Source organism: Mirounga angustirostris, unplaced genomic scaffold (assembly GCF_029215605.1).
Source record: "Mirounga angustirostris isolate CCGP_5_RB_7025 unplaced genomic scaffold, mMirAng1.0.hap1 SCAF_2, whole genome shotgun sequence".
NCBI lineage: Eukaryota > Metazoa > Chordata > Mammalia > Carnivora > Phocidae > Mirounga > Mirounga angustirostris.
This window is the reverse complement of record NW_026991710.1, coordinates 3,088,499-3,112,101: the sequence shown is the minus strand read 5'-3', so window position 1 is coordinate 3,112,101 and position 23,603 is coordinate 3,088,499. Positions and strand designations below refer to the sequence as shown.

Sequence of the window (23,603 nt, the reverse complement as noted above, 5' to 3'; positions counted from 1 at the left end):
ACAGTTTCCAGCAGCCTCCTTGGGTCGAGGTTTAATGTCTTTAACATCAGCTCCATTTCCAGTCTTGGATGTGACTTGTCCTGTGTGCACCACCCAGTGGCCAGTCTGGGTCCAGGGAGGTGGTCTCCACTCAGCGGAGTCCTTAGTCCTGGCATCCTATTTACACCAGCTGCACACACGGGCGGCTCAGGAGTGGGCCTGGGGGTTCAGGAGCAGCCTATGGTGTCAGGTTCCAAGCTCCTTCCTCTTTAGGATGTGTCTGGAGGCTTTCTGGTTCTCAGGGGTCCCCTCCTCAGTCTTGGTTAGCCTGACTTGCTGCACATCTCCTGGAGCTACGCTGAGTCCAGTGCCAGGCAGTGGGAAGACAGGACACAGTGATCGGCTTTGTCCCCTGCTCTGGAGCCTTGGGCTCCTTGGATTGGGAGAGGAAGGTTTGGGCACCTATGGGCTCCCGCCACCCCACTGTTAGTGCTGTGGGTGCCTGGGAGACAGCGGGGAATGGCCCGTGTGGCCAGCAGATGGAGGCCCAGTGCTGGGCGCTCGCCCCTGTGCAGTGCCCCCTTCTCCCTTCCCTGCCCTCAGCCAGGTGCCCAACCCCAGGAGCTGCTCCCTTCCCGAAAACTCCCTACCTGCCGGCTCCCTCTCCTTCCCCCTGGCAGCCTGAAGCAGGGTTTCTGAGACTGGCTGAGCTTCCGAACTTCCGAGCTTCCAGAGCTTTCCAGGGGGAGCTATTCCCTGCTGCTCCACCCCTCACAACTCCTCCGTCCCCTCCTCCCCCCCCCCAACCTCTCCTCTCCTTCTCTCCCTCCTCCCTCCTGTCTCCATGCCCACGTGGCACTCAGTCACACCTGACCACACCTCACACTCTCTGTGCCCATCACCCCTTAGGGTCTGTAGTCTTTCCTGAAGAACACTTAGAAAACCAAGGCTCAGGGAAGCTGAGAAGTGACTCACAATGGCAGAGCTGGGTCTGCAAGCCGTACCCGCCGGACTCTGCCTTCCTTGCTCTTTGCACCAGAGAGCTCCAGGAAGTCGGGCCTGAGTAGCTGGGAAGAGCTGTGCTTTATCCTTCTCTCTCTCCACTGGCTGGATGTTGACACACACGTCCCCAAGCCCAGGGGCCCGGGTGACTGTGCAGACGCCTGCCCCGCCCGGCCCCCAGGAGAGTGAGACCCAATGTGTGCTCTGATAAGACAAAGTTCAGGGGTTTGATTGCCAATATGACTCTAAGCAAGTCCCTGGCCACGTACTGTGAGAGCAGCTTGTAAAGAAGAAATAAAATATGAAAAGGAAAGAAGGAGAAAAGGTAAGATAAGCCCTAGTTAATCTCTCAAGGAGTCTCTCAGCAACAGATGGACACCAAGATACCAGGACGGAAGGAGCCAAGATTTTCTGTGCAGTTCTTCAACCTGAGTTTGAAAAGAATTTGGATATGCGGTGAAACTAGTAGGTTATGAGAAGGTAAAGATGGCGAGAGCAAGAACAGGGTGAGCGGGAAAATCTGCAGCGAGTTCCGTGTGGACAGCGCGGTCGTGGGCCTGAAGGAGAAGGGACAGGCAGGCACCCGGCCAGCCCTGAGAACTCTGTATTTTCTGAAGAGGGTAGTGACAGACCTAGTATGGAAAACATGGACACAGAGGAGAAGCAGGGAGTTTGGGGGTCAAGTGGCATGAGGCCGCAGGCACCAGTGCCACGCAAAGACTCCTCCACGGCAGGCCGGGGGCGCGGGGTCCGGGCCATGCAGCAGAAGCATGTTCTGTGCTCACAGCTGGCTGGGAGACCCGCAGGGCCGGGGTGCATCCTCAGCAGGCCCCTGGCCTTGAGCAGAGAGAGGGTGGGGACCGCCACAGCGGGACAGAATGTGGTGCTCAGTGCTGGCGGAGTTGAGGCCTTTGCAAGCTTTGCTAAGTTCTAGTCTGGGGTCTCGGATGATGCATCCAGAACACTGACAATTCATTCCATCTTCCCATACTTCTCAGATTGGAGTCAGCCGGGTGCAATCAGCTGTACAGTGCAAGGGAAATGTTGAGAGCCAGGGAGCACTGTCTTCCTCCCGGCGATTTCTGAAGGAGGGCTCTTGTTCAAATGATAGAATTTCACAATCAAAGAAGTGAAAGCTACTTGGAGGGTCTTTTGAAGGTAGCAGCAAGGATGCCATTGAGACTCCTGGACCAGGAGCCTGGCTGCCTGGTTCTAGCCCTTCATTCATTCACCCACCTATCCACTCATCAATTCATTCACTTGTCAGACATTTGCCAAGTTCCTCCAGATGCCAAGCTAAGAAAGATGATGGACCCAAGATGCAGAGATGTGAAGGCTGTGTGGTCCCCATGTGACTGGCTTGGGCTTTACTCATGTGAGCCCTTCCAGTACTCTTTGGCTTCCTGTAGGGGGCACCCCTAACACAGCAGGGAAAGCAGAAGCTCAGGAAGACTTGGTGTTGCCTGGGGCCCACTGCAGCACCCAGCAGGGCCAGGGCTGGCCCCGGGTCTGCCCACCTGCAAATCTCTCTTCCATTCCCCATGCATGCTGCATCACCCACACCCTCTGCCCAGCGTGGGGTCCAGGAGCTGGGAACCTCTTCTGAGCTTGCCACCTGTCTTCTTCTGCTAGGGAAAACCTGGACAGGTGGGATGAGGCAGGGTCTCGCTTTGTGGGAGGGGCCAATTCTCAGGTCTGCTCTTGAGACTGGGGTCATCAGGGAGCAGGTCTAGACCTAGCTTCTCAGGGCCATACCCTGCCATGGTTCCCAGGTATCCACACTCTTGGCTATGGCTCTCTGAATGCTGGGAAGAATGTTCCAGAGGCCCCAGAAAAGACATCCTCATGGCTCAGACTGTCCAGTTCTTTATTGCCTTTAGTCTGGCAAACCTCAGGACACATCTTCCCTCTTGGGCTCCATGGGATCCAAACAGGGAGGACCAAATACCCAGTTTATGGAAAATATTGATGCTTTGCTAGGTAAAAATCTCACAAAATGTTCAGCCTTGCTGGGTATTGGCAAAATGGGTGTGTGTCTGCCATGGCATCTTCCCTCCCCCACTTGAAAAGTGCTGCTATTTCTGTTTCCTAACTGAAAGACACTACTCCTGACTTCCTCCTATGGAAGAGGGGGATTTTTCTTCTTTTGCCTCCCCTCCATGCCCTCTCCCAGAAGTTGCAGCACAGTTTTGGTTTAGTCAGTGTTCAGTGTTGCTGGTGTGATGACCTAGTATATGCCCCTGACCTATGGACACACAATAGACCATGATTATATTGTCTTTCCAGCCTTCTCACTTGCCTGGAGTTGGCACTTGCCTTGCGTTTTTCATTTGCTTGGTTTTTCATGTACTTACCACTAACTTATCTCTAAACTCCCTTCATTGTGGCCAAGTGCAACAGGTTATCTATTGGTCCTTTATTAAACCTCTTTCCTGGGGCCTTCTACCTACAGCTCCAACCGGGCTAGGTTGCCCCTGCTTAACTGCAAGTTTCTGCAACTCCCTTTGCTCCCCTCCTGGGCTGGCTCTACTGCTTCCTGGTTCCCGTGGCTCCCTCATTCATGGGAGTCATTTAAGGTTAGTGGTTAAGGCACAGGTTTTAGAACCTGACTGCCTGGGGCCAAGTCCTAGCTCTTCTGCTTTGTTTAGACTCACCAGCCTCTTGCCCCTGGCCCCACCCTCCCTGGATGCTGGTTAAGACAGTACCATCTCTGTAGGTGGACTGCATTTGCAAGGTCCTGACAGAGAAGTTTTAAGCTGAGAACAGGAAAGAGGCAAGTCTTTGTAGTCAGGTGTGTGGAGATGCATTATGGGAGATGAGGCTTGAACAGTCAGGTGGGGCCTGGAATCCCAGGCTGACGAGTTGAGGGATGGGGTCTTATCTGTAGACAGTGGGGAGCCACTGGACATTCTTGAGCAGGGGGATTACCTGGAATTGAGATCGAAAGAGGCCCTTAGCCCCTGTGGGTCCATCAGAGTTCTTCATTTAGAAATAATGGGACCTGCTCCGGATAATTTAAGCCAAAGAAGAATGTGCTGGAAGCATATCAAGCCATTAACAGAAGCCAGGGAGAGGCTAAGGATCCAGACTTTGAAGAGGGTGGGAGGGTGGGGCCAGAGTAGGGCCCAGGGAGGCGGGAGTAACTCAGTGTGACTTCTGGGACAGTTTCACCATGAGTGCACTGTGCTCAGTAGATCCAGAAGTACTGTCCTGGGAGAGAGCAGTGGGTAACTTGGCTTGGGTCTTGTGTGTCCCCTCTGCCAGGCAGGGAAGGGGAGGTCCCTGACCCATACCTCACCAAGGTAGTGGCCAATGGTAAGTCTGAGTCCCCAGGTAAAGTCTGGTCCGAACTGTGGGCTGGATGCTGGGCAGGCAGGACAGGGGAGTCCAGCCCAGCTCACATCGCCACCCAGAGGTGAGTGGCTCACTCAAGGACACAGGGGGCTTGGGGCTGGGCAGCACCAAGGACTAGCCCATGAGATGGCTCAGAGCATCCCCTGAGCTGTCGGAGGAATTGAGAACAATGCTTGAGGCAAACGGATGTTTGGGAACTGTGTCAGGTGGATACAAGGAGGAGGTGGGCCAGACAGGAAGACTGGCCATGTGCTCGCACTGTATGGATGGTTTCCAACCCCAGTGTGGCACTGCTTGTGGGGTGGGGCCACTCGCAAGGTACGTGATCTCTGTCTCTATTCACACTATTGGGATTTTATCAAAATAAAAGCTTCTGCACAGCAAAGGAAATAATCAACAAAACAAAAAGACAGCCTACTGAATGGGAGAAGATATTTGCAAAAGACATTTCTGGAAGGCGTTAGTATCCAAAATATATAAAGAACTGATACAACTCGACACCCCCAAAACAAATAATCATTTTTTAACAAATTAAAAAGTGGGCAGAAGACATTGAACAGACATTTCTCCAAAGAAGACATCCAGACGGCCAACAGACACATGAAAACATGCTCAACATCACTCATCATCAGGGAAATGCAAATCAAAGCCACAATGAGACACGACATCACACCTGTCAGAATGGCTAAAATCAACAAGTCAGGGAATGACAGATGTTGGTGAGGATGCGGAGAAAGGGGAACCCTCCTACACTGTTGGTGGGAATGCAAGCTGGTGCAGCCACTCTGGAAAACAGTATGGAGGTTCCTCAAAGTTGAAAATAGATCTACCTTATGACCCAGAAATTCTACTACTGGGTATTTACACAAAGAAATAAAAACACTAATTTGAAAAGACATATGCACCCTTATGTTTATAGCAACATTATCTACAATAGCCAAGATATGGAAGCAGCCCAAGTGTCCATCCACAGATGAACGGATAAAGAAGATGTGGTATAAATAATACAATGGGATATTACTCAGCCATCAGAAAGAGTGAAATCTTGCCATAAGCAATGACATGGATAGAACTAGAGAGTATTAAGTGAAATAAGTCAGAGAAAGAAAGACCATATGATTTCACTCATCTCTGGAATTTAAGAAATAAAACAGATGAACGAAGAAAAAATGAGACAAACCAAGAAACAGACTCTTAACTAAAGAGAGCGAACAGATGGTCACCAGAGAGGTGGTGGGTGGGGCGGTAGTTGAAAGAAGTGATGGGGGTTAGGGAGCACGCTGGTGATGAGCACGAGGTGATGTACAGAACTGAGTCACCATATTGTCCACCGGAAACGAACATAACACTGCTCATTAATTATGTTGCAATGAAAAAACAAGCTACCGAAAGCTGTTCGGGTGACTCTTAAATGGCCAAGCGGAGGTGTTCCAAGATGACCTGTCCCGTACTGCACAGAAGCAATGGGCAGTTTCCACAGTTTGAACTCAGCGATCCAGCCCTAGCGCAGCTCTGCCAGGTTCCCGGGGCCGGGGAAGCAGGCATGGCCCCTGCCCTCTGGGAGCACCGCCCTCCGGGAGCACCGCCTCCCGGTGCAGACTGCAGCAAACCTGCCTTTGCAAATAGTCCGGCCCCCAGCACAGTCAGGAGGAGGCCGGCGGGAGGAGGAAATGTGCAGGCGGGGGGAGGTTGCGACAGGGCTCCCATGGATTTGGGGGCCAGGACGTGAGGCCTGAAAGGAGACCCAGCAGTAGCCAGGCAGAGAGAAGGTTGGAATTTGAGGCTGGGAATCCGGCTCTGCTCCCAGATGCCCCGCATCCAGCCTCCCGACCTCTCACCGGGGCCGTGCCCACCCGCAAGGCCCAGCTGCCCACTCTCGCCTTGCTGTGGTCCTCCCTGCTCCCCTTGAGCCCTGTCTCTTTGTGACACATGAGACGGGTGTGTCCTTTTCAAACAGGTCTCTCATGCACCAGCACTGCTTCTCAGCTCTCAAGGGACTTCTCAGCTCTCGAGGGAGAACTAAAGTCTCTGCAGTGCCCGCAAGCCCCGAGCGATGTGTCCAATGAGCATCCGTGCTGTGGGTCCCTCTCCTCCCTGGACACCGAGTCAGGGAAGCTGACCCTCGGCCCAGAGGGCCTCCAGAAGCCATCCAAGGGTTTGGTCATCACAGACATGGCTGGAAGCAGGTGGCTCAGCAGGGCTGCCCCCGGCGGGCTCTGGCCTGTGGGTAGACATGGGGGCTTTGGCTGCCTGGGGACCCTCCCCAGGGCAGGGGCAGCAGTGGGATAGTGGGAACCTAGGCGGCTGCCGAGACCGAGCAGCCCAGAGTGGAGGTAGCTGACTGGCGGGGTGGCAGGGTCGGATGGCGGGTTGGCTGAGCCCGTGGGCTGGCAGCTGGGATCCTGGCTCTGCCGTGAAGCCCAAGTGGAGACCCTTCACTCCTCGGAGCCTCTACTTCCTCACTTGTGAAATGGGCTCCCAGTGCGAGTGTCAGCCCGGGGCCTGGGACAGTGTGGGGGGCCTCGGTGCAGGTGTGTCTCCTTCCCTTGGATCCAGGAGGGACACAAAGAAAATAGGAGTCTCCTCTTGGGAGGGGTCCTGCCCTGGGGCAGGGGTCCCAGGCCCTCTGGCGACCTGGACCCCTCAAGGAATCTGGGACTCATGAAGGCTGCAAGTCACAGAGTTGGGGGGTCAGGTGGAGGGATGTTCTGGACAAATGGCTTGGGGGGGAGCTGCTGGGGCGTGGCCTTTATCTTCTGGAAAGCACACTGTTAAGTACTCAGGAATGCAGGGAGAAGTTGGTAAATGGTCCACAGCTCGGAATCAGCCAAGAGAGGCGTATTTGCACCATGGAAGCTGGCAAGGGCTATAGATCAGGGGTCTTCATTCTTGGCTTTCCTGGGAGCAGGTTTGCCAGCACACCACCCAGGGTGGAGAGTCAGGGGGCCTGCCCCCTGCCCCGGGACCTTGTCTTCCAGCCAGGCCTTGCGACACCCCCTTCCCCTGGCTTCTGCCCCCCAGACCACCTGTAGGACCACCTGCTCATCTCAGACTCAGCTGTATTCTGCAAGCGTGTTGAGCACGGCTGATGTGCAGGCCCAGATGGTAAGCACACCCCGCTGGAATGGGGGTTTTGTCATTCTGTCCGATCAACAGCCCCATGGGACGGGTGCCCGAGCCCCACCGCTGGACAGAGGAGCACCAAGTCTGTGCCCTTCCTGCGCCCTGCCTTGTCCTGGGGACCCAGCGCAGGGCGTTGAATGGCAGGGTAAGCGACTGAATGGACCCTTCTGGAAAGGGTCCCCAGCTGTTCCTCCTGGCACTCGAGGACAGAGCGCTCCCGGTTCTGAAGGCGGCACGGCCCCGGGGCCAACGTTGGCGAGCAGCTCCACACGCGGCATGCTGCGCCTTTGGAAGCAGGAGGCCACGGCCACAGCACGCGTTGGGGGAGGCCCAAGGCACGGGAAGGCACCTGGAGTTTTCAGATGCAGCTCTGGGGCAGCCATTCCCTAATTTCCCGGCCATTTCCTCCTACTCGGCCTCTCGCTTGTCCTGCCCCACCTGGCAGGGGGAGGTGGCTGGGGGACAATGATGAGGGGCCCTGCAGGACATTGTGGCCAGGAGCGGGAGGACAGGGTCCCGGCCGGGCTCTGTCTGCACTCTCCTGGGGCTGAGTCTGGCCGGCACTCCCACCCACACCCCTGCACGGTCTCTCTGCCAGGCGCCTCCACGGGGGACCCTGGTCAGCGGCTTCAGCCTCTGGCCTGAGCTTCCTGGGAGGCACCTTCAGCCCACTGTGGATGAGCCCGTGAGCTCCCCAGGGGCCTCCGAGCCACACTCTGTCCTGGGAGAAGCTGGCCATGCCCACAGCTGCTCCCGCCCTCACACCTGCTTTGTGATGAGGAAGGAGAGGCACAGAGGTTCCAGGTCCCGTGGACCCAGGTGTGATGGTGGCCTGCTCATTCTGCACCCTGGTTCTTGCTTGTCCACTATTTCACACTTACCAAGAGAATGTTCATCCTATTGGGACAGGGGCCCTGGTCACCTGAGCCCGGTGTCCCCCCTCCCAGTCCAGCACGGTGCCCACACATCTGAGTCCAAACGTGTTGTGGATTCAGCGGCTGAGTGGCTGGTTTTCGGCCCCCGGAGGTAGCCGAAGAACCTAAAAGTACACTTACCAAGGGCTGAGGCCTGTCTCTCCATGGGCAACAAGGCGGAGGGCTTTGCTCGCGCAGCTGCGGCCTGACCGATGAGAGGGCAGGGGTCACTCCTAGGAGCATCTGAGCAATCATGTCAGGCTGGGCTGGCCGTCGAGTTTCCAAGGATCTACAGGCAATTGGAGATATCTTCTAGGAAGGTAGAGTTTTCTTGTAATATGTTCAAAATCTATTTGTAACCCAGAGCCTGATGACACAGAGCCGGCATCTTTTTTAAAGAAATTAACTTCTCTATTCTTGGTCAATTCACTCCGGGGACGACATTCCCATGCCCGAGCCACCTTCTCTGCCGATGGGCATGGGGAAAGCCTTTCTTCTTCTGGTCTCATTTTTCATGACCAGGGGCAGTGGCCTGACATTCTGTGAGTGCACAGAACACCAGAGATTGCGATGGTAGGGAAATTCCATGTTTTAGGTTCAGCCATAAATTGAGCAAAGCTAAATGCAAAGTGCAGCCTTCCGTCCTAATAAGGGAATGAGTCAGAATGGGGACTGCAGGGAGGTGGGCCTGGGGCCTTTGTTTCCCCAGTGGGGCTAGGGGAGACTTTGAGCTGTCCATTCATTGCCTGCTCCCCTGATTTCTTTCTGATACAACCCGATTTCATCCCATGCCACTGTCGGTCTGGAAAACAGAAACCCATTCAGGGACTTCGGAGAGGATTTAATACAAGGTGCTGGTCACAGAGTGTTGGAAAGGCTGGAGGAGCAAGTGATAGGAGGGTGATGCCCCGAGATCAGGGCTACCCACGCCGGCGGGCTGAGCCCATGTCTGTGCCTGTGGCCAGCTGGGACCACCACCGAGGCTGTCACTTCTGTTACCACAGGTGTCTAGAGAGGCTGTGTGAACCTGGAAAGAGCAGAGAGTCTGCTTCTCCTCTCCCCCAGCCACATCTCCCACCGCTGGAGCCTAACTTGCCTGAGACATGTCCCCATCACATGGAGCAGGAATGAGGCTGAGAGCAAAACGGCAAGTGATCAGCACAGTGATAATGTGCTCATTGAAAGACTCCATGTCCCAGCTTCCCTTGTAGCCCAGCGTGGTCAAAGAGAGGTAATGGGAGTTGCTGAATGAGCTACCACAAAATGTTCAAAGGGGTTGGGTTATTTGTATATATCCTTTCTCCCTCCCTTCCTCTTCCTTCTCCTTTCTGCCTGAAATTTGGATGTGATGGCTGGAGCTCCTGCAGCAGTTTTGGACCAAGAGGTGACCTTGAAGATGTAAGTCACTTGTAAGAGGGCAGAACAAAAGGACAGAGCTAGGGTCCTGGATGATCATGTGACTGCCCATTGCCTCTGCCCTGGATGTCCCTCCTCTGGACTTTCCTACAGGAGAGACAAAACTTCTACGTTATTTCTCTGCTCGTTTGGGTTTTCTCTCCCATTTAGCTGAGCCAAATCCTGATTGCTGTCTTGATTTTCATTATCAACTAAAAACCTGAGACTCAAGTCCCCTATCTATAAAACTGGGCCGATAAACGATTGTTCAGTACACTGACTGGAAGGACAGCATTGCTGGTGGCCAACGTCTGCTTAGCCCCTGGCTTACCGATGCCCACTCCTCTGGGGAGGGGATGCGAGTGTGCAGCCAGGGAAGCTGGCTCTCTTCCGACTGAAAATGACTTTCTGTGTGGCTCTCTCGGGGAGAATGTGAATTAGTAATGGGGACTTCAGGGGTCGGCTTAAGGCCTGGCATGGGGGCATGGTGGTGCCACGATGTAGTCCTTGGCCCCCAGAGTTTAGAGGGGTGCCCCAAATGTGAGCAGGTAACTCACATTACGTAGTGGTGACATAACAGGGCATGGGACTGTTGGGGTCCCTGCAAGACAGGTCCCCAGACTGAGGAAGGGTTTGAGATTTCCTAGAGGAAGACCTGAAGGAGGGTCAGAGCCAGTGTGAGCAGTGGACACGGGGTGGAGCGGGGATAATACTCCGGCCAGAGGGAACAGTCTGTACAAAGACCTGAGGTTAAGAGGAAGAATGTCCAAAACATTAGAGTAGGGGGTGGGTGACCTTGCAAGTAAGTGAGCTCCCCATTCCTGGAGGTATCCAAGTGAAGGCTGATGTCCAAGGAGATAGACAGGCCCTGCATCTGTGCTGAGCAGGAGGAGGGGGAGCCACCCCAGTGAGCGTGACTGAGGAGGATCCCTGCAGGGGGACGAGGGAGGTTGGGGGCGTGGGTGACCAAGCTGTGAGGCCCATCAGAGTCAAGCCCCCACCAAACAGACCCCTGGCAGGTCCACACCCGAGGGGGTGCGAGAAGAGGATCCCTGGGGTCCCCAGGAAACTCGCAGGGCGTGGTCTGCGTGTGGCCTACAGGCAATAGGATGTGTGTGGCCTGGGGGCGTCCTCACCCCCCGACCCGGTGGAGAGATTCCCAAGTGTTCAACAAAATCCTCCTAGGCAGAGCTGCAGCTGGTCGAGGGGCTCACCCCGGCCCTCCAGTGTCTCCCCACTGTGCCCACGTCACTGCCGTGGGCCGCGGAGGTCAGGGACCGGGGCGCCTCTGCGTCCATGCCCCCAGGCCCAGCCGGGGCCAACCCAGAGCCAGTGCCCAGGACACGCATGTGGAATGAATGTGACAGGGACCCAGAAGCTCGTCCTAACTCGCCTGTGGCCTTGGCGGCTGGCTCTTCTAGTGGAGGCTCGGCTTCCTCAGCTTTGTAAGCAGATGCTACCCCTTTCCTTCCAGGGTAGACGTGAGGACTGAGTGAGAAATGCACGGGAAGTTTAGAGCCCTCGGGGCCCCAGTTTCTCACCTGTGAAAGGAGTGACAGGATCCAGCGTGGTCCAGGGCATGCCGTGGCATCCCAGGATCGCAGAGCTGGGGCCTGGCCCAGATCCCAGGCAGCAGGGCCAGGGCTGAGCCCCACAGCCCAGAGCCAGGCGCCACCCCAGCGGCCATGCCCAGGGTGGCTGAGCCTCTCCACCAGCTGTTTCCCACATTAGCCGCCCCTCCCAGGAGGGCCTCCAGCGCTGGAAGAGTGGCAAAGAGACGGCCCAGAAGTTTCCAGGCATGCATATCCTGGCTGCAGGTGGCCAGCAGCGAGGGTATGGGGCTGTGCTGGAGGCCAACGGCTTTGCAACCATGCCCCCTGGTGACCTCTGGGCTGGCCGCCCTCGGGCTCTGGCAGGCTTGGCCGGACTGGCCCTGTGTGGCAGGTAGGGTAGCAGTCGATGCTGTAGGGCTGGGCCGGGCCAGAGGTGGACGGGCTCAAATGGTTCCAAGCCAGAAACCTTCTCCTTACCCCCGTGCCTTCCCCCACTGTCCGAAGACAAACTTGCACCCATTGACCCTGAGATGGGTTGCCAGCCCCGTGGGAAATCTTTCTGTTCCTGTGTTTTACGAAGGAGGAGGCTCTGGGGTCTCCTTTTGACTCTTGCTGGAGGAAGGGTGGGGTGGGAGAGCAGCGGGCATCCCGAGCAGGTGGCCCTGAGTTTCAAGTGCTTCAGTGGGAAAACCAGGTGAAGGGTGTGGTGTGGTCTGAAGGCTATGGGGTCGCTGGACGAATGGAGGCAGCCCAGGTAGGCGGGGGCCCCTGGCTGCCTGCAGGACCACTCTGAGACCCCCCTTGCTCCATCTCGAGGGGTTCTTCACGCAGGGTGGGGCTCTCTCCCTCCCAGAGGTCTTGGCAGCAGGAGCCCAGGTTGCACAGGGCAAGACTCCAAAGGCCTCCAGGGCCGCCAGACCGAAGGATCCAAATAGCCCCTGCCGTGCCGGCCACAGCCCTTGGCTGCCATCCCACAGCCTTCAGGACAGACCTGGCTGACACAGCCTGCCACTGAGCTTTTCTCACGCCTATCCCTGTCCCAGTCCACAGCCTCGAGCTTCCTGCCAACCTGTCCGCACTATCCAGTTATCTCGTACTTGCCCCTTCTTGGCCTGACTCTTGTCGTCCTGACTCTGGGGAGACCCAGGTTGGGTCAGGAGCCACCTGGGGGGCCCCGGAGCCCTGGGCCTCCCTCTGCCACAGCCTCTGTCCCGCCGGGGTCACGTCCAGCTTCTGGCTTCTCCTGTCTCTGTCCTGCATGCATGGATGCCGGGCCTCCGGTGCTTTGGAGATTCTTTGTGCTTCACTAAGGAACAGACTGGAAGGTCTTGTTGATGACGATGAGTGTGGTGTCGGAGGCAAGCCCATCCGGTCACCGCCTTAGCACCTGCCACCCCTCTGCAAGCCTGAGGAATTTTCACCCATCTTTTCCTCTCTCTGCTCCCTTCGTCCCGCTCCTGGACAGGTTGGCGGGAAGCTCAGGGTTCTACAAGACCAAGATGTTCCAAAGCGGACTAACCAGTCAGTCATGGGGGCGGAGCTTGAGGTGGGAAAAGCACAGCCCTGCTCAGAGTTTTGACAGAGGATTTCAGCTGGATCTTTCTTCCTGAGCGGTTTCCTGATTTTCACATGCTCATGCTCCTACAGAAAATGCGGAAGTTATCGGAAAGGGCGAAGAAACAGAAGAAGCGCTCATAATCCCGCTGCCCGCAGCTGACCGCCATGGTGGTCTGGCGCGTGGCACGCAGCCTTTTCCAGACATCGCTTAGAGCCGAGATCGCCACGTGATTCCCGTGGTTTCCACTGAACAACACACCCTAGGCGGAATCCCGCGGACGCCTGTGAGTGGCTGCATCCCGCTCTGCTGTGGGGATACAGTAATGATTGACCAGCTTCCTGCTGTCCGCTGACTCGTCCACTTCTCTCTCTTTCCCGCCTTCCTCTCCCTGCATGTGTGTGAGCCAATACTTTTGCTGACATTTCTCATTATTCCTTTGGGGTGCTTGCCTGGAAAGCAGATGACTGGAGGCAGCATCCTGGTGGATCTGAGTACACATTTGCTGTGTACGCACCCCCGAGCCTCCGGTCTCAGATCTCGCTGGCTGGGCTGCCCCCCTCTCCCTGGGTTTGAGAACCTGTGGTCTCATCAATAGAATACCAGTTACTATCCTTACCTTTGAATCTCATCCCTGATGAAAAATTTAAACCCTCTGCAGGGTGGCATGCAGGGTCTGATCCATTTATCTTCCAATCTTAGGGGGAAAAAATTAAAATGTTAAATATTTTCAGCACGTTAAAAAAGTACCCCCAAAATAAGGGTGTGGCCCCCACTAGGGCCCTCCTGCTCGTTCTCGCTGGGATGCGCATTTCCATGGCAAAGCTCAGCACTGGTTCCGGGAAGGTCCCGCCCCTGCTCAGTAACACTGAATGCTGCCACATTGCCCCCAAATTCTTCATTGGCCGCTGGATGCCCACTGGAAGCCCTTCCGAATCCCGCCCCAGCCACGTGTGCTGGCTCCTTCTGCTGCTGTGACCATGGATGCCCACACCTACATGCCTGGAATACTTGCTCCGCACAGCCCCCTCGGGCTTCCTGGATCCGTCAGCCTGGAGACCAAGGCCTCTTCCTCCGCACGCTCGCCGAGACTGCTGTTCCAGCCCCAATCCAGTCCTGGGCTTGCATGAGGCTGCTTCTGCTGCTGAGTCAGAGCCAAGTGCTCTGTACTGTCTCCTCGTAGGAGAAATTGAGGCAGGAATACTCATCCCCGGGGGGCTGTGGTGGGAAATAAATACGGTTAAATGAGATAAGCTCAATCATGAAATATGCTTAAAATTAAGTAAAATTCAATACACTCAGTTAATACTTGTTCTTTTCTCTCCTTACACATATTTTTCCCCTCCCTGAGTGCACATAACAAACTTCCAGTGCAAGTTTGTGGAAATGAGTTGGTTCACAAGTGACAGTATTTCATTACAATAGATACAATTCATTTGTCTTAAAAAATCAGATCATTGGGGAACCTACCTGGCTCAGTGGGTTGAGCATCCACCTCTTGATTTCGGCTAGGCCATGATCTCAGGGTTGTGGGATCGAGCCCTGAGTCAGGCTCCCTGCTCAGCGGGGAGTCTGCTTGTCTCCCTCGCCCTCTCCCTCTGCCCCCACTCACTCTCTCTCTCTCAAATAAATAAGTAAAATCTTAAAAAAAATAAGATCATTATTTCTTATAGGAGGTCAGTGAGCTTATGTTTCAGATCTTATGTTGTCCGATCTCCCTGCTCATCAAAGTGTGAGCATCAAAGCTTGTTAGTCTCTGCAGTCTGTGTCCTGTTTGGCACAATCCCCTATGCATGCCGGGCACCAGAACTGTTTGTGGGTGAACAGATGGCCTGTCTTTACATAACGCTGACCGGCAAAGCTTTCCTGCGCTCATGTCTTGGAATGATGCTCTTGTCCCTGCAAGCGACCTGCCTGGAATCTGTCTCCGTGGAGACGTTCAGAGGGTTCAGGAGCTGCTGTCACTGGCTGGATCAAAGTCTCCCCATGAAGCATCTAATGCTTCCACTGATCCGCCGATCCACAGATGGCCACTCAGGAGCCTTGGCGGGACTGGGGGAGCCCCTGCGGCCATGCTGTCCTGGCCACCTTCACTGTGCCCGCCGACCCCTGGAGTTGTAGAGCTGCCTACTCTTCTCTGGAAAGTCAGGAGGGACGGCTTTGACATTATGGTTCTGGTTTTAGACAAGGTCTGATCTGATGAGAATTTCTCTTGGATCTGAAAGCATTTAGTGGGAGAGAGAGTGAGAGAGGAAGCTGCTGCGTTTAGAGGATGGAGACTGGTCTTGGCCTCTCTGTAGGAGGCCATGTGGAGGGCTGACAGGACATTGGGTGGGAGCCAGAAGGACCGAGTTTGATTCCCAGAGCCCCTGGTTTCTAGTTCTGTGACCTTGGAAGAGATACTTGACTTATCTGAGCTGCCCTGTCCCCAACTATAAAATGGAGTCATGATAAAGGCAGACATCTCTGACTACTCACTGTGTGCCTGGCACTATTTGAAGCTCTCTATGTATATTTATTAGTTTAATCCTAATTGCAACCATGTAAGGCAGGTGCAATTGATAGTTATTAGTATCCCTGTTACACATAGTAGAAAAGGAGACCCAAGAGGTGACTTGCCCAAGGCCATGTGGCTGGGGTGATGGAACCAGTGCAGGTTGTCCCCTCATTCCCCCAGCCACCTGCATTCTCTTCAGTCCTTTTAGCACTGGCACCAGGGAGACCCCCATGAAGGCGAGCCACCTCCCCACTAGCCATCCTCTGTCCCTGGGAGAGGGCTAGGCTTGCAGGACCTCTGGGTGAGAGCAGGTGAGTGGGGCCGGGGAAAGATGGGGTGAGGGTCTGCCTTCTGGCTCCTTTTATGTAGGGGCTGCCAAAAAGAGAAAGTGCCAAAAAAACTTCCTGGAATCTGGCAGCTTCCAATTGCCCTCCCTCCATTCTTGTCCTGACAACTGTTCACTGAAGGGATTGGAAGATTCCTACAGGTTCAGGAGCCCAGGGGGCAGGAGAGGAGGAGAGAGAGACAGACCCCCTTTCCCAGGGACTCCAAGAGCCACCTGGAGAGGCAGAGCTCAGCTCCAAAGGGAGTTCCATATTACACCAAGCAGGGAACCACGCCTCTCAGCCTCTCCCTCTTTCCTTCTCTCTTCCTCTTTGCTTTTCTCTCCCTTACCCCTTCTTCTTCCTTTCCTCTTTACTTTTCCTTCTTCATCTCCTTCCTTCCCTCATTTCTCCTCTCATTTCCACTTCTTGCTGCCCTTCTTGGTTCAACAAACATAGATCCACTCCCTGGCCCTGAGCTGGGGCTGGGAAGAGGACTGCCATCCAGGCGCCCTGATGCTTTCTTCCTCTAGCTCCCTCTGCCCATCCAGCACAGCTCCCTGCCCCTCAGTCTCCTGGTTCCCTGCTTCCACTCGCCCCCATACCGCTGGGTCACTCCAGTTTGGTGCCAGCGCAGGAGAGGGGGAGGTGCTCGGAAAGGGTCAACACAACCGGGGAGAAGCAGATAGCTTTTTAGCATCCCACGGCCTGTGAGTCACCGCCAGGAGGCTCTGGAGTAGGAGGTGTGACCATTGTAAGGACCGTCCTGGTCTGGGGCAGAACGCATGGAGCTCCTTCCAGCCGCTGCACGTGGAGGGAAGAAAAGACAAGGCGACTGCAGAGACCACCGTGACTCCAGCTCCCCTCACCCTCCCGCCTAGATTCAGCCGCCGGCCAGGGCCGCAAACGCCTTGGCGCGGGGCGCGGGGCGCGGGGCCCGCGAGCGCGTTCAGCACCCTGGACAGCGCCGCAGGAGGTGACCCGTGCGGCCGCGTCGCGCTCCGCCCGCCCGCGACCGCTCCCAGTTCCGCAGCGCAGCGCGCTTGGCCCGCCACCGGGGACCCAGAGCTTGCCACCGCTTTCCGCGCGCCGCTCCGAGCCGTGGCGTCGGCTCTGGCTCTCCGGGACTCCCAGAGCGCGCCCGTCCGCCGCGCCACTTTCCCCGCCTGCGGCCCGAGCGGAACCATGAGCGCGGGCCCCTGCCGCCGCTGTTCGGCGGGGCGTAGGGCCAGCCGCTAGCGCCATGGGCCCGGGAGAGGCGCTGCTGGCCGTGTCGCTGCTGTCCAGCGCGCTGGTGCTGCTCTGCGGCGCCTAGACAGCCGAGCGGCGTGCGCGCCCTGCGCGCTTTCCCGGTGAACCTGTCCCTGGGCTGCCCGCTGCCGGCGGCGCTAGGCATGCCCTTCATGTTGCTCGGGCAAGCTGCGCGGGCGGCCGCCATCTGGGCCCAGCGTGTACCAGGCCGCAGGCTTCCTGGACACCTTCCTGGAGTCCAACTCTGTACTTAGCAGGGCGGCGCTGAATGCAGACCGGTGGCTGGCGGTGGGTTTCCCACTCCACCATGTTTGCCCGGATGGCCTAGGTGTGGGGACAGTCATTGGTCTTCTGCGCTCTCCTGCTCATGGCTCCCCTGTAGAGCCATACGGGTCCTGCTTGCTTCCCCTGCCGGCGCCCCGCCGAGCTCCACGCTGCTGGCTTTGCACTGCTGTTCCCTGTGCTCGGCCTCCCCTGGCTCAAGATGCTATGGGTGGCCCAGAGCCACTGCCGGCACTTTGATGTTGACACCATGCAGGGGCTTGTGCTGCTCATGCACCTGCATCCCAGGTAGTCGGCCACGAGTCCCCACCCAGCCCAGAGGGCTGCACCCACTCCTGCGCTCCCCACTGGCGGCTGGTTCCTGAGCCAGCCGCAGGCACCAGCACCTGCCCCAGGGGTTCCCTCGCTGTGTGGCTTCCCCTGCACGCAGCTCCCAGGTTTCTGCATCTGCTTGTTTGTACGCTCAGTGAGTCCACACACTGGAAGGGCCAGGTGCTTCTTAGTGTCTGCGTTTGCCTGTGGAGTATGTGCCCACAGTGAGCTTTTGCACAAGCTGTGAGGTCTGAGCCACCAGAGAACGGTGGCGCCCCCCCCCCCACCGTGGGAAGAGTCCGTCACTCCTCTTCCAGGCAGGTGGTGTGGATCTGAACACTCCTTCCAGTTTCTGCCCTGCTCCCCCAGTGCCCTTGTCTGATCTGAGGTCTCAGGTCTTGGGGAGGGTCTGCCGGGTTCTGTCTGCTCCCCACTTGGCATGCATTTGCCCACGGAATCTCTAGCTGGTGTCCCTGCTACCCATTGCCCCTCCTCCCAACTCCCCTCCCCCGATATCTGCCTCTGCCCCGCCCCCAGGAGCTCGTCCCCACCCCTCACGTGCCCTGACTTGTGTCCTCTGTTCTGTCCCCCCAACGCTGCCTCAGTGAGCAGAAGCACCATGGCTGGTGGCTGCCAGGCAGATCGGCATCTTCATCGGGTCCTTCGTCATCTGCTTAGCCGCATACATTGTGACTAGGTGGGCCTGGCCCTCAGACCCCTGTCCTGGGAGCTGCTGAGATGTGGGCTTGGCCTCAGCCAGGCAGGCAGGCAGGCAGGCCTCTGAGGTCTCCCTGCTGGGGACCTGGAGGGAAGTCCTTCCTCGACACCTGAGGCAGCTGGGGCCTCACCCCAGCTCTTGTCAAAGGCCCTAGGACAGACACAGCACTGGCCCCACACCCTTGCTATAAATGAGAAAGCTGTCCCTGTCCAGGGAGACAGGCTGGGCCAGGCAGGCGCGGGGTCTGTCTGAGCTGGCATCTGACTCTTTCCAATCTTAGGAAGCCTTTAAAACCATTTAGTGGTCTGGGATCAACCCCGGCCTCAGACTCAGCATCCCCTGGGCATGGATTCGGGGATCCTGCGGCCAGTCCCGGCCAAGGCCACTGTCACACTCACCCAGAGCTCTTCCTCCCCTCCCTTTCCCTGGAGACCCTGGCCTGGAGCTGGTAGGAGACTGGGGGAGACCGCATGTAAGGGGCCCAGTGGCTGTCACGGTCACAGTCCTGTGGTGAGAGCAGCTGGCTCTATATTCCTGACGCGGGATTCCTGGGATTCTCATTCCGTGGCCAGGCCCCTGCTGTGGTCAGCCTCCCTGGGTGGTCCCCACATCCCATCTTGGGCCGAGGCAGAAGGACACCCTGAGGGAAGTGGCTCCTGGAAGGAGCTGATGGTTCTCAGCCTCTGGCCCAGGCTGCCTACCCAAGGGCCAGAGGGGGCACTGGGCAGGGTGCCAGACTCCTGAGTTTGTTCCAGCAAGCATCTCCTGGAGGCTCTAGGATGCACTGGGAGGTCGACTTGTCTGTTCAGGCTGTCTACCTCCTCAGGTCATTTGGTTTGTTAAGCGTGATAGGGAGGGCACCCATGGTTCCCACGGGTTGGGGGAGGCTTCTGGAGCGTCTGTGCCAAATGAAGTGGGCTCTGTCCACCCTGTCAAGCTCCTTTGGAATCAATGCTCAGGATGTGAGTCACATGGCTCTTGGCCACCCACCTATCTGGCCCCGGGACAGGGTGGATTTCTCATGGATCACAGGCATCATTGTGCTTCTTCACACGAAACCTGGCCGGTGTCTCATGTTCTTAAACTGCATGTGTGCAGTCATGGGCAGGGCCAACCGTGGCGTTGTCCCATGAGCCAGCAATCTCATCTGGTATGGTGTCTGTGTGCACATGCGTGTACACATGTGAGTGTGTGTGTGTGTGTGTGTGCAGGGGTGGGTGCTGGAGTTTCAAGAGCTCCCTCATGTGACCCGGCTTCAGTATTTGCTTTTGAAATTGTAAATGAATAACGAGGGAGCCTGGGTTACTCAACCACAGTATGTTGATCGCTAGCTTTTACTTTTATGTCATTTAGGTGTGCAAGGACCCGTGTGTGTATATGTGAGCGTGCATGTGCACACGCATGCACACACGTGTGTGGCAGGAGAGCAGAGCCTTAGTGCATTCATTGGCAGCCCAGTTTCCACTGTGTGCACTCGGTGACAGACTGCTCACGCTCTCTTCTCTGTGACGCATGTCACCAAACCCTTTGTGGGAACTGTGGATAAGATAACATAGAGCCTCTTATGATTGTCATGAGTGCTCACGAGGCGGTGCATCTTCTTCGCTCACTCACCATTTGCTGAGCGCCTCCTGCGTGCTGGGCTTTGTGCTGGGTTCCAGGTGAGTCCTGCCTCGCTGGGCTCTTTGTCCTGATGGCAGAAGATGCAGGTCAACAGGGGCAGGCAGGTGTCTCCAGTGAGGGAGGGGTATTGAAGGATTGAATTTGGGAGCAGTACCCTGGCTCTGTGTTCATCTGCACCCCCACCCCACCCCAGACTGCACACCTGGGACCTTAATCCACTCTGGCATGTGAATCAATAAAACCCCAGGGCGATACCCAAGAAACGGAAAGGGAAAATCACCGTGTCCCCAGCTCCTTTACCTTCTTCATCCACACCACCACTGCTGGGCTCAAGGTGACTCTGTGATATTTCTAAGCAGGTTAAATCCACCTTCAAGGTGTCCACAGAAGAATCTAACAATGCATCACGGTTCTGAAAACAATTCCCCAGAGAAGATCTCTAACATAGTTGTAGCAATTACAAAATGACCAGGACAAATGCACCACCTTGCAGGGGGAGAGAGACTCTTTCGGGAGGAACAGCACACCCCTCCGTATATGAATGCTTACGGGTTAAACCACCCGCCACATTAGAATCTCATCCACGCACGTGGCCGTGAGGCTCTGATTTCGTTCCTGCTTCTGACGTGGGGGGTACCAGCCAGGCAGCAATTTCCACACACTAACCCGGCTGTGCTATTCCCAAGCTCAGTCCCCCGATGCCCTTCACTGGAGACATGAGCCTAAGGCTCGGAGAGCGTGCACAGAGCCACTCAGCTTGTAACGGCAAGGCTGTCGCCTGTACTCTCTGTGGTTCTAGAACCTCCCAAACCTCTAGGGCACGGGCGTGTACGTGGGCGTGGTCACTGCCACTGAACCACCTGCTCAGCTCCCGGACAGGCTAGTGAAGTCTGTGTCCTTCGTCACTGTTAGCCCTCCCTGGGGCATCCTGAGCAAGTACCTGAGCTACGGCTGGGCCGTGGCCGACCCCTGCGTGGCCTTCCCCCAGGTCCTGGCCGGCATCCAAATCGGCTCCTGAGAGTGGGGCTGCCCCCCATGGCAGCGACTCTGCTCAGCACTGCAGGGAGCCGAGAGAGGCTGGGGCTTCCCTCGGGCTGGCAGTGGGGTGGGGCATTCCCGGTTATGGCCACTAAATGGGCCCACGGGGCAGTGTCCGGGACCCGTGTGCACATCTGTTACAGTCCACGGTTCAAAACTAGAATGGTGCGCAGCGTGTTGTAAGCCCTCTGTAAGGGTGTGTTGTGTGAGGGGTGAATGGACACAGTTCCCTCTCCATTGCTGTTTGCTCGCCTCTTCGGGCTCCAACCGTCCCCTGCGGAACTGGGGCTGGGCTGCAGGATGCGGGACCCAACACGTGGTAGGATGGACTCTCGGGGAGGGCCTTGCCCGTGGGCGGCTGCAGAGCCCACAGTGCTGGTCCCCCAGCCGAGGTCCTGAGTCCCTTCCTTGTAGATACACAAACACAGAGCTCCTTGGGGCCCATCAGGGCATCAGGGACAGTTTACAGCCTGCTGGAGCCAGCTGGACAGGTTCTTCCCAACCCCTGTGGTATCATTTGGTGGCTTTGGGCTGATTCTCCAATGTCTCCCCGCAAGCAGGATATATTTAAGTGCTTATAAATTGTAAAGCACAATTCAAAGAAAACAAATTATTTTTAGGAATGATAATAACTAGATCTGCGGTCGGGAAGAAGTTAAAAACAACAGAAAAACCACCCAGGCAGTTCGAGGAAAGCCACGTTCCAGCTTTGGGCTGGCCATTGCAGGTGTGAGGGGGTTCACAGGCGGCACGTGGCCCTAGAGCCTGGGGTCCCATGGGCACCCCAGTGCTTGCAAAGGAAGTTTCGTCTCTGTTGTCTTGCATGAAACTCAGAGCCAGGCTGTGAACTCGCAGGCTGAACCCTCTCTCCTTCCTGGGAACTTCTCTTGGGGCGAGAAGAAGCCTTACATCCATGCGAGGAAATATGTGTATCCTGTCCCCTGGAAAATGCCACAGCTAGGAAGAGACAACACGCATCGCAGGCGGTGACCGCTTCTCTCCTGTTCTGCCTTCCCTGAAGCCACCAGGGGATTTTCTAGAAGACCACTCAAGGCACAGGTGCCTCCCGGGTGAAGGCCACTAGTTGTGTCCATGCTGGGCATTCTAGAACATTCTCTCACTCGCTGTGTTATCTTTCACCTTGGGTTTGTGGTCTTTTTTATTTTGAAAGATCCTTTTCATGTGCACTTAAATGTATTGCAAATGGTGTCATGTCCCAAGTGCTGTGAGAATCAATAAACATTTTATTCAAAGGTCTCTTGTTTCTCTGCAAAGGAGAAGGTACTGCCTTTGCATCAGCCCGAAGCCAGCTACCGGGGAAGTGGGTCCCTGCTGGGCTTCCGAGAAGAGTGGGACTAGACTTGCCCCGTCGGGGCTCAGTCCTGCAAACTTTGTGCTTTCCCAGGGCACGCAGCACAGCACACGCTCTGCCGGGGGGCGGGGGGGGTCCCTAGCTCCCATCTGGTTCCCAGAGGGCCTGAGACCCCACAGGGCAGGAACCACTCCCCACTGCGCAGGGCTGGCAACTCCAGGCCGGGCTGGGGCTTCGTGATGAGACTGTCTCCCCAGCGCCCAGCAGAGGCAGCACCGAGCTGGTTCCGGAGAGCTCTCTGGATGAGTTAGACCCGCTAAGTTCAGGGAGGCGAGGGCTGTCCCAGAGGAAGCTTGGGGAGGGGTGGGGTCTGGGTGCTGCACCCAGGAGCCTTGACCCTTCAGCTGGGCACCAAAGGAGGGGTGGACTTCCCCCATCACCGTGAGCCCTGAGATGGGCAACAGCATCTTCTCAGTGGAGGGCCCCAGGCTCACTGAAGTAAGCCACTGGCTCAGGGTGAGCCACCTGGTGAAGCGACCCATACGGGATGGCAGAGTCTGTGTTCTCTCCGTGACACCACGAGGCTTCTCCCGCAGCAGCTTGTCCTGTCCCTCCACTGCCCGCCTGAGCATCTGAGCTCTTGCAGGCTCAGGCTCTGGCTGCATCCTGCTGGTTCACCTTGTCCCATCCTGATGGTTCAGGTCTGGCCACATGCTGCCCCGCCCCTCTTGGCCAATTATCCCATGGGCGGCTGGGCAGAGCAGGGAAGGGGGAGGACTTACACAGCTCTTGGCCCTGGGAAAGGGTTAACCTGCCTGGACTTGCCCCTGCCAAAACACTTGGTGGGGTGTCCTCATCCTCTCTTGGACAAGAAGACGTGGGTTAGAGACAGTTCCTTCCAACTTAATTGGGGAGGAAAGAGGTAGGTCCCAGAGCAGATTACCAAATTCTACCCACTGGGTCCTTAAAATAGCAATAGCTAACATGACCCTTTCTCTTTCCCAAATCTTAGATGCCACTGGTTTGAAACAGTATCATTATTCCATATACCACTCAGACAAAAAAACAAACCCACAATGAAGGCTGTAATAGGAGATGCCCACACAAATCTGGCCATGTATGGGCTGCAGGCTCAGTGTCCGTGAGAACCTAACCTGCCTGCGAGACGGGACAGCAAGGAGACTCACATGTTTCCCCTGGCACACGGGGTGGAGGGTGAAAACCTCCCCGAGAATGTGCACCCATCAGCTGGCACTCAGGAAGGGTGGGGTCTGAATTCACCCTCCCAGCTTGGAGCGGAGACCCCAGACAGGAAAGTCAAAGGAAAGTGCCCGGGCTGGAGCAAGCCCAGAGACTTCTGGAAGGACTAGCT

At 56.4% G+C, this 23,603-nt stretch overlaps 1 protein-coding gene across 1 annotated transcript; it reads left to right on the top strand.

Moving 5' to 3' along the window:
- The first annotated feature begins 140 nt into the window (after window positions 1-140).
- Window positions 141-22,189, top strand: GPR78 (G protein-coupled receptor 78). Its single transcript, XM_064581859.1, is given in 7 exon segments — window positions 141-7,440; window positions 9,377-17,024; window positions 17,026-17,107; window positions 17,109-17,459; window positions 17,517-17,604; window positions 18,150-18,237; window positions 20,761-22,189. Coding segments are annotated over 6 exon segments (834 nt in total). The 5' UTR covers window positions 141-7,440; window positions 9,377-16,938; the 3' UTR covers window positions 20,900-22,189.
- The last annotated feature ends 1,414 nt before the right edge of the window (window positions 22,190-23,603 follow it).